This window comes from Salvelinus sp. IW2-2015, unplaced genomic scaffold (assembly GCF_002910315.2).
Source record: "Salvelinus sp. IW2-2015 unplaced genomic scaffold, ASM291031v2 Un_scaffold16349, whole genome shotgun sequence".
Classification (NCBI taxonomy): domain Eukaryota; kingdom Metazoa; phylum Chordata; class Actinopteri; order Salmoniformes; family Salmonidae; genus Salvelinus; species Salvelinus sp. IW2-2015.
In genome coordinates, this window is record NW_019957546.1 from 41,886 (window position 1) to 51,236 (window position 9,351).

The 9,351-nt window shown below is 42.3% G+C and overlaps 2 protein-coding genes across 2 annotated transcripts; both read left to right on the plus strand.

Annotated features, from left to right (window-relative positions):
* The first annotated feature begins 6 nt into the window (after nucleotides 1-6).
* On the plus strand, nucleotides 7-5,133 carry LOC112080510 (uncharacterized). Its single transcript, XM_024146292.2, has 7 exons — nucleotides 7-480; nucleotides 788-891; nucleotides 1,063-1,195; nucleotides 1,278-1,468; nucleotides 3,933-4,038; nucleotides 4,712-4,745; nucleotides 5,016-5,133. The coding sequence occupies exons 1-7, from the start codon at nucleotides 250-252 to the stop codon at nucleotides 5,042-5,044; spliced, it is 828 nt and encodes a 275-aa protein (XP_024002060.1). The 5' UTR covers nucleotides 7-249; the 3' UTR covers nucleotides 5,045-5,133.
* A 1,538-nt stretch (nucleotides 5,134-6,671) lies between these two features.
* Nucleotides 6,672-8,452, plus strand: LOC112080511 (ras-related and estrogen-regulated growth inhibitor-like protein). Its single transcript, XM_024146293.2, has 4 exons — nucleotides 6,672-6,846; nucleotides 7,059-7,112; nucleotides 7,228-7,304; nucleotides 7,476-8,452. The coding sequence occupies exons 1-4, from the start codon at nucleotides 6,777-6,779 to the stop codon at nucleotides 7,890-7,892; spliced, it is 618 nt and encodes a 205-aa protein (XP_024002061.1). The 5' UTR covers nucleotides 6,672-6,776; the 3' UTR covers nucleotides 7,893-8,452.
* Nucleotides 8,453-9,351: the final 899 nt, after the last annotated feature.

Consider the following 9,351-nt stretch of genomic DNA (forward strand, 5'->3'; position numbering starts at 1 on the left):
ACGGACTCTGCCTTCGTTGGAACGGTGCAGACGGACTCTGCCTTCGTTGGAACGGTGCAGACGGACTCTGCCTTCGTTGGAACGGTGCAGACGGATTCTGCCTTCGTTGGAACGGTGCAGACGGATTCTGCCAGGGCAGAAACCCTGCAGAATGAAATTGTCCAGTCAAACTTCAATGAGACTGAAACCGTGCAGACGGACCCTGTCCTGACTGAACCAGTTTATGCAGTCCAGACAGACACTGTGCAGATGGAACCAGTCCACAGTGAAACTGTCCTTCCCGGCATTGTGCAGACTGCGACTCTGCAGAGGGACCTAGCCCTAACTGACAGCACAGAGATTATTCAGACAGACATGTCAACCACCAATGAGGTATCCACAAATGACACTGTCAATGTGGTCAGTGTCCCCAGCTGCACTCAGGAAGTTGAACTTGACCTCACCCTTGACCTCAGCAATGATTTCTGCTCTCAGATAGTGGTAAGTGTTTTGTTTTAAATCTACCTAGTTAATGCCCTGAATCTTAACTAACTCCAGCCTGTACAGTCTTTCTGCAGTCTCTTGCCCTTCATACCAAACAAAATTGGAAATATTTTTTATCCATTTATTTTCGTATAAACTCTTGTTGGTGTAGAGTGTAATGGTGTCGGAGTGTATTTAAACAATTTCATTTGAAGCATTTTAATGGCTAATATGATTTATTTTTATTTCATCTGAGCGCTATGGCTGTCTCACTCTTTCCCAACACAACAGTAAAATGTAAACCATTTCTCTTGCTGTCATACAGGAGGAAGATGACAATATAGCTGACAATATGGCTGATTTTGATGTCAGTGCTGCTGACAGTATTGAAGAGACTGGGTGCCAGGCGTCTGTTGGGCTTAATAGCAGGTGACAATCTTTCTATCCTTATTGTAACATTTGTCAACCAGAAAAACGGCACAAATCATTATTTTGAGCATGAATTACTTCAGTGTGATGGTGTGTAGCTTATTAATTGAGTTTGTACATGCATACATACATCATATTGTGGGTTTAACCTCAGTGCATGGCTCTCTGTAGATTTCCGCAGGTGTCTTTGCTTTGGATGCCCATCCTTGACGCCCATGTTAGCGTCCCGCCAGCCCGCTTCCGCCTCCTCCCAGGGGTCAAAGGGCAGCAAACGGTCGTTCAGGTGATCCAGACGGATGCGCCGGTAAGGCCAACTTTCACAGTGTTGGTTTGAATGTGTGTTAATATCACATTTTCTTGCTGACACTGGTTTACACATCTTCCAGCAACCAGAGTCTCCTTGCTCCTCCATGTCGAGCCCAGACAGTCTGAGGAGCACCCACCAGCTACGCCCCCTCCTGGCCAGGAGGAAACACTGCACAGCATGTAGGATGTCAGGGAATCTCACCCTGTGTGTCGTGTGTGGACGGCGCTTCCACAGGGAGTGTCACATTCCACCCATCTATTCCTTATCAACGTAAGCTTGTTTAATTAAACAACTTAATTGCATTCTGAATGAGCAGTGATTTAAAAACCAGTCAAGTTTGGATACCTACTCATTCAAGGGTTTTTCTTTATTTTTACTATTTTATACATTGTAGAATAATGGTGAACACATTGAAGCTATGGAATTACACATGGAATCATATCGTAACCAAAAAAGTGTTAAACAAATCAAAAAAATATTTTACATTTGACTTTCTTCAAAGTAGCCAGCCTTTGCCTTGATGACGGCTTTACACACTCTTGGCATTCTCTCAACCAGCTTCACAAGGAATGCTTTTCCAACCGTCTTGGAGTTCCCACATATGCTGAGCACTTGTTGGCTGCTTTTCCTTCACTCTGCGGGGTAACTCATCCCTAACCATCTCAATTGGGTTGAGGTTGTGTGATTGTGGAGGCCAGGTCATGTGATGCAGCACTCCATCACTCTCCTTTGTCAAATAGCCCTTACACAGCCTGGAGGTGTGTTTTGGGTCATTGTCCTGTTGAAAAACAAATGATAGTCCCACTAAGCGCAAACCAGATGGGATGGTGTATCGCTGCAGAATGCTGTGGTAGCCATGCTAGTTGTGTGCCTTAAATTCTAAATAAATCAGACAGTGTCACCAGCAAAGTACCCCCACACCATCTCACCACCTCCATGCTTCATGTTGGGAACCACACATGCGGAGATCATCCGTTCACCTACTCTGTGTTTCACAAAGACACGGCAGTTGGAACCAAAAATGTCACATTTTGACTCATCAGACCAAAGGACAGGTTTCCACCGGTCTAATGTCTATTGCTCGTGTTTCTTGGCCCAAACAAGTCTCTTCTTCTTATTGGTGTCCTTTAGTAGTTAGTTATTTGCAGCAATTCGACCATGAAGGCCTGATTCACGCAGTCTCCTCTGAACAGTTGTTGAGATGTGTCTGTTACTTGAACTCTGTGAAGCATTTATTTGGGCTGCAATTTCTGAGGCTGGTAACTCTAGTGAACTTATCCTCTGCAGCAGAGGTAACTCTGGGTCTTCCTTTCCTGTGGCGGTCCTCATGAGAGCCAGTTTCATCATCATACTTGATGGTTTGTGCGGCTGCACTTCAAAGTTCTGGACAATTTCTGGATTGACTGACCTTCATGTCTTAAAGTAATGCTTATTTGCTTATTTGAGCTATTCTTGCCATAATATGGACTTGGTCTTTTACCAAATAGGGATATCTTCTATATACCACAACTGATTGGCTCAAACGCATTAAGAGGGAAAGAAATTCCACAAATTGACTTAACAAGGCACACCTATTAATTTAATTGCATTCCAGGTGACTACCTCATGAAGCTGGTTGAGAGAATGCCAAGAGTATGCAAAGCTGGCAAAGAGTGGTTACTTTGAAGAATCTCAAACAAATCAATATATATTTTATATTTAATACTTTTCTTTGGATGCCATAACCCCACCGCCACCATGGGGCACTGTTCACAATGTTGACATCAGCAAACTGCTTGCCCACACGATGCTGTCTGCCATCTGGCCGGTACAGTTGAAACCAGGATTTATTCGTAAAGAGCATACTTCTCCAGCGTGTCAATGGCCATCGAAAGTGAGCATTTGCCCAGTGAAGTCGGTTACGACTCCAAACTGCAGTCAGTTCAAGACCTTGGTGAGGATGACGTGCATACAGATTAGCTTCCTGCGATGGTTTCTGTGCAGAAAATCTTCGGTTGTGCAAACCCGTTTCATCAGATTATACATGGTCTGCATTTGTGAGACCGGTTGGACGTACTGCCAATTTCTCTAAAACGACGGAGGCGGCTTATGGTAGAAAAATGAACATTATGAGAAAAAGGAAGAAACCCGCACACTGCTCTTGCTAGTGTCACTGCTCTTTATTAAGTTTACGTATCGGCCTCATAAACATTCAATTATCTGGCAACAGCTCTGGTGGACATTCCTGCAGCCAGCATGCCAATTGCATGCTCCCTCAACTTGAGACATCGGTAGCATTGTGTTCTGACAAAACTGCACATTTTAGTGGCTTTTGTCTTTTGTCTTTTGTCCCCAGCACAAGGTGCACCTGTGTAATGACCATGCTGTTTAATCAGCTTCTTGATATGCCACACCTGGCAGGTGGATGGATTATCTTGGTAATGGAGAAATGCTCACTAAACGGGATGTTAAACAAATTTGTGCCCATAATTTGAGAGAAATAAGCTTATTGGCTTTATGGAACATTTCTGGGATCTTTTTTAAAATTTCAGCTCATGAAACATGGAACCAACACTTTACATGTTGCGTTTTTATATTTTTGTTCAGTGTATATTTATACATTTTTACTTCTTTATTACTTCAATAATTGGTTTCTTATTAGAATCTGTATTAGAGGTTTCACTGTGGGGCCCAAATAAAGCATTGAGATTTCTCTCTCTGTATTGGCCTGATGTATGTGATGCTGCTCTCCCAGTGAGAGCTGGCAGTGTATGCTGTGCCGGGACCTCTCTGATCTGGCGTTGCTGCAGGACTACAGTGGGACCGACGGGGAACTGTGTATGAGCCCTCCTGACCAAATGGTGAGCCTTTTTACTTTGTAGAGCATGTCTGGGCACGTCTGCTATCTTTCACTTGAATATGTGCATCTGTGTACACACATGACTGTGCATGCGCAGTTCTTTGTTTGAGCATGTCTACGCAGGTTTGGTATTGTTTACTGTGTCTGCTTCTAATACTTATTGACCGTGACCCTATTTTAATGGAAATGATCTGATTTTTAGATCCAGGAAATAATTTTTCATTGAAAGAAACAAGGGTAGAGTAAAAATGTCAACCATGTATTTCTGATATGACTAGGTCTTAATTGGTTATTTTAACCCAGACTCATCCAACCCAGCTTTTTTTAGTCTGGCTGTTAAATCACTATTGCTTCTGTTAGTTTGCCCACTCAAGGTGTTTTGTCTATTGTACTGTAAAGCAGTGTTACCCAACAGTACATATTTTTGTTGTGGCCCCAGACAAACTCACCTGATTCAACTCATTGAGGGCTTGATGATTAGTTGACAAGTTGAATCCGGTGTGCTTGTCTGGGGCTACAGCAAAAATGTGTGTTGTTGGGGCTACAGGAGGACTGGAGTTGGGTAACACTGGTCTACAGTGTGGATTTGCTGGACCGTGTGTGTAAACCATCTCTTACCCTTTGGGGTTAACCCTACAGAGATGTGAGCGCTTACTACTCGTCCTTTTATGCAGACAGTGCAGCGTTGTCCTCTACAGACCAGCCAAGGTAATCGACAAGTGCAACTTACTGCATTTACCTTCACATCCTCAACATCCCTCTTAGTATTGTCATGGTGTTATCTATTAAAATGTCACAACACAGACTTTTCATGTTTATTACCATGTAGGTTGCTGACAAATGAGTCCTTTTAATGAAGTATGATTGTTTTTCAACTGTGTGTGTTGAATATACTGTATACAATTGCAGTTTGATGTTAGTCAGTTGTATTGCTTTGACTCTAGAGAAAAATAGTATTGATTATCTTCCTCTCCTTAGCTCTCTTCCCGGTCTTCTCACTACATTGACATCACCATGATACGGGGACGGTTGCTACGGAAACTGGTCCCCCCTTAGTGCACCCCGTCGGAATTTGTGTCCGATATCTGGCTTCTCCTCCACACACTGTTGAAGAGCGTGAAGGTGAGGAGACTCACAATGGCTGTGTCCATGTCTCAGCTCACCCTGATTTCCTATAGAGAAATGCATATGATGGCTACAGTTCCATATGTAGGCCCTCATTTCCAAATGACGACTGTTTTCTTTGTCAATCCCTTAACTCCTACCTTTTACTTTACATTATGAGACAATTTGTCAGAGCTTTGCATTTGGAAAGCGATACTCTATTGCTCTCTTTAGTCCTCAATAGTGATCTGGTTCTGTTGCTCTTTCCCCTCTCTCTCGCACACTATTCCAAGTCAGTGGACCGACTTCAGGCATTTTTTGGGAAGGAGCTGGGCAAAACGTTTGAGGGGACCCTGCACCCTTCGCTGCTCGTCAATCCCCACCAAGGGGAGGCGGGGAGGAATGCGGAACAAGAGGGGGACAAGGAGAAAGTGACCATGAGGAAGAATCCGAGACCTCTCGAGGTAGAGCGTGCAGGCGAAGACATTTCACGCAGGACTCAATGAAAGATAAAGAATGGGAAAAGAAGCCTGTATTTTTATGTATTGATTTGAATTGCTTGCTGAACATGTTTGTACATACAGTTGCCTCCAAATATAATGGAACCACACTCGTCTTTAAAAATTTGGTTTCTAAAATAACATTTCATTTTTTGAAAATGGGTTTATTTGACCGCAACTGTAGTTGGTTACAAACACTGGGGATAAAGTGTTTCAAGTGTTTTTGTGTGTGTGCATCTTTATATTTCGTATCTATTTACAATAAACATTTTTGTGTGCATCTTTTGTATACGTCTAAACTCAGTGAAAATCTTACTTGGCGCTAGTCAAACAGGACCATGGTAAGTTAAAATGTCCATAATATTACCACCACTGGGTGGCATTGGTCATCAGTAAATTGACTGAATGCTAAACATTGGTTACCCATCATATAGATCCTCCTGTCTTTGATCTTACAGAGTGGGGTAACTTAATTGCAAGTTATTTTAGCGTCTACTTGTTTTTTTTGTAGACTATAAATTGTGTTCTGTTACTTCCAAGATGATGGTTTCATATGAATTTGTGTCCTGATGGTTGATGGTTTCATATGAACTCCAACATCTGTGAATATCAAACTGATACATTTGAAGGTTTAGAGAATTATGCTATTCTGTACATAGCAGCGGAGTGTAGTGGGGCTGCAGTACACCTGAGAACTGAATTTGTATTTATCACAAATAGTAGTGCACTGGGCCTTTAATAGTGCTGTATTAGCGGACCAATATAGCGTATGTAGTGCAGGCAAACACATTTTTTTTCAGCACCCCCCCCCCACACACACACACACTTAAATACAATCAAAAATAAAAACGCAGCAAACTACTTACTGCAGCTATGATTCTGTATTGTTAATCCGTGGGCACGAAGTTCTATATTAAGCGCATTGGTCTCTGACAAGCGCACAGTCCTCTCATTGGCCCGTAGGTTTTATGCATCAGAGAACCGGGCCCGCCTACTCCTTATAAATTGACAGACGGTTCAATCCAATATATTTTACACTTGGTGTATTCTCCACGTTGAACAGACACGGAAAACGTTGCACCCTTTTAACAAATGGTTGTCTAACTAAATCTGCACACGCCACTACAACAAAACAATGGAAGGAAGTCAGCAAAAAGTGGAGGCTAATTTCTTACTACTTGGAGCTGAAAGCGTCGGTAAATCTGGTGAGAATAATTTTAATGAATCCTTGAAATGTTTTTGCAGTTTTATTCACGACATTGACAGTCTTTGTGCACCATGAAGAGCATATATTTGTGATCATTGAAAGTAGACGAGTTATGATGGCCAAATGCAACGTAGAATGTCTTTCCTTGTGTAGGGATAATACATTTACTGATCAACATGTCTCATCAATTGCGTTATTTTCTGCCCTCAGCTCTCACGGTGCGGTTTCTCACTCGAAGGTTTATTGGCGAATACGGGGATATTGGTAAGTGCTGGTCTTTTGACTTGATCCATTGGTAATGATATAATTGCATTCAAATCAAAAGGTTACAGTCGATCAAACCAAGTATCTAAATGGTCCGTTATTTTTGCATTTACAGAATCTATCTACAGTCATACTGACAGAATAGATGGACGGGATATCTGCTTTAATATCTGGGACTCACTTTGCCCTCAGGTGAGGCAAAACATTGTATATCATTTGGGCTACATTATAATAACGTTTTAATGGTAAAAAAGACTTTGACTAGTGGATACTCCAGCAGTCAGGGCATTCTTGAAGTTTTTTATTAAACAAGGAGGTTAAAGGGTTTACTAAAGGAATGTATTATGTCTTCATGTGTTTTAGAATGATGAGGGCGCGGGACACATCAGCGACAGACAACTCCAGTGGGCGGACGGTTTCATCCTGGTTTACAGCATATGTGACCGTGCCAGCTTCAACGTGGTGCGGCAACAGGTGAAGCGCATCCGGCAAGCCAAAAGCAAATTCCCCGGCTCACCTCCCATCGTCATCGTAGGGAATAAACGCGACCTCCAGCATCGCCGCACCGTCTCCAGCGAGGAAGGTCGCCTCCTCACTCTTTCCACAAACTGTGGCTTTTTCGAGATCTCTGCAGCGGAGACATACCACGGGGTACAGCTGGTATTTCACGAACTGCTCGACCTTATCCGAGAGGCGAGGGCGCTCAAGAAGGGGGCAGCTGGGATCAAAGGTATCGTGAGAAGCATGTCCGCCGTTTTCGGGAGGAAGAGAACTGAGTAGTTCCAATAGCCTAATATGAGAGACACTGAGATGATAGTTCTGCATCTAAACGGTCCGGGACTTGTCCGTGCGTGAAGTGGATCGTTACGTTTCCATATTGGAATAGGTCAGTGCGGCCTAACTGAATTCACGCTGCTTGGATTCTTACTCAAATGAGAAGATTGACAATCAAATCCTGTCGAACGGGCCTTTGGACAGTCTACTTACCGCAAAATAAATACTCTTGAGTGTCTGAGGTCAGCTGGACTAAAGTAGCATTACATGCCCTTAAATGTCCAATATATTAGATTGACGTCCAATGAATTGCCAACTGTAAAGCGAAGGGTATCGTGTTTAAATGCCTGGAAGAAGTATTGTGGAAAACCTATGCGCAATAGACAATTTCTTTCTCTTTACTAAACTGTATCAGTATGCAGAACGTTCTAAGGGTCAGGCCAGCTTGGCCTTGTCATTGGCACAATCCTTTTTTGGACTGTTGACAATCTATGCAAGAAACATGAGAATGTGTAGCTGTTTCACTCATTATAATGGTCTGATCATTAAACTTGCTGCCTCAGTTAGTATACATGTAGCTTTGTTGTTTCCATATATGCCACCAACATCACACTTCAAGGCATCTTGAAAGGCCAGGTATTGGGGGACCATTCTCTGTTCATCTTTATGATGTTCAATAATGTCAATACCGTCCATTTGTGTACTGTACATTTGATGTGTTCTAAGAATGCAGAGGCCCACTTTACTTTTTCATAGGGTTGTTCATGCACTGGACAAACGTCTATTTCATTTAGTCCTGATTCTATAAAAAATGTTTGGGAACTTTTCATGAATGAGAACTGAAGTCATGTTTGTTATACAAGTCATTAGACTTTAAGTGAACAAAGTGTACACACTACAGAACTTTGTCCTACGATTTCCTAATAAAATGTCAAACAAATGCTTAAGTGCAATCTATATTTTTTCAAGCTCTATTTGTCAAGCCATGCTGGAGATAAAATAAAATAAATCACTTTAAGAGGGGAACATCTTCTCACCCATTCTAGCTAGAGGTAAAGATGAACCAAACCACATCTCACTCCTCTCCCCAGATACTTCACGAATGACCTGAAAATGGATTGTCATTGAGCTGTCAACAGATCATCTCAACTAAGGTTTCCAAGGTTATTTGGACAGAAATCCATTCAATTCCATTATGTGAAGGGTGAAACACACCAAACGTAATGCAAAACCATTTTGAAAACACAAACATTTGACATTCCAAAAAGTTATCCCTTATTGTGCCCTCTCACAAATCAGAAATCTCTCAAAGAATTCTGTCAATGCAACTCCAAGATCGCTGAACTGAGATTTCCAAGCCTAATCCCATAGAATCCCTATGGCGAAAGTAGCCAATCTAGCTCCCATCAATGTTGACTTCCTAACCAAGGTCAACTACAAGGGAAATGCAGTCAATCACCCTGAA

Excerpts from the sequence above, each read along its gene's own strand:
- LOC112080510 (XM_024146292.2), top strand. The coding sequence starts at position 250 with ATGGAACCAGTCCACAGTGAAACTGTCCTTCCCGGCATTGTGCAGACT. Across the intron at positions 481-787 it reads ATTTCTGCTCTCAGATAGTG|GAGGAAGATGACAATATAGC; the intron begins GTAAGTGTTTTG and ends GCTGTCATACAG. Across the intron at positions 4,039-4,711 it reads TGAGCCCTCCTGACCAAATG|ACAGTGCAGCGTTGTCCTCT; the intron begins GTGAGCCTTTTT and ends CCTTTTATGCAG.
- LOC112080511 (XM_024146293.2), top strand. The coding sequence starts at position 6,777 with ATGGAAGGAAGTCAGCAAAAAGTGGAGGCTAATTTCTTACTACTTGGA. Across the intron at positions 6,847-7,058 it reads TGAAAGCGTCGGTAAATCTG|CTCTCACGGTGCGGTTTCTC; the intron begins GTGAGAATAATT and ends TTCTGCCCTCAG. Across the intron at positions 7,113-7,227 it reads TGGCGAATACGGGGATATTG|AATCTATCTACAGTCATACT; the intron begins GTAAGTGCTGGT and ends TTGCATTTACAG.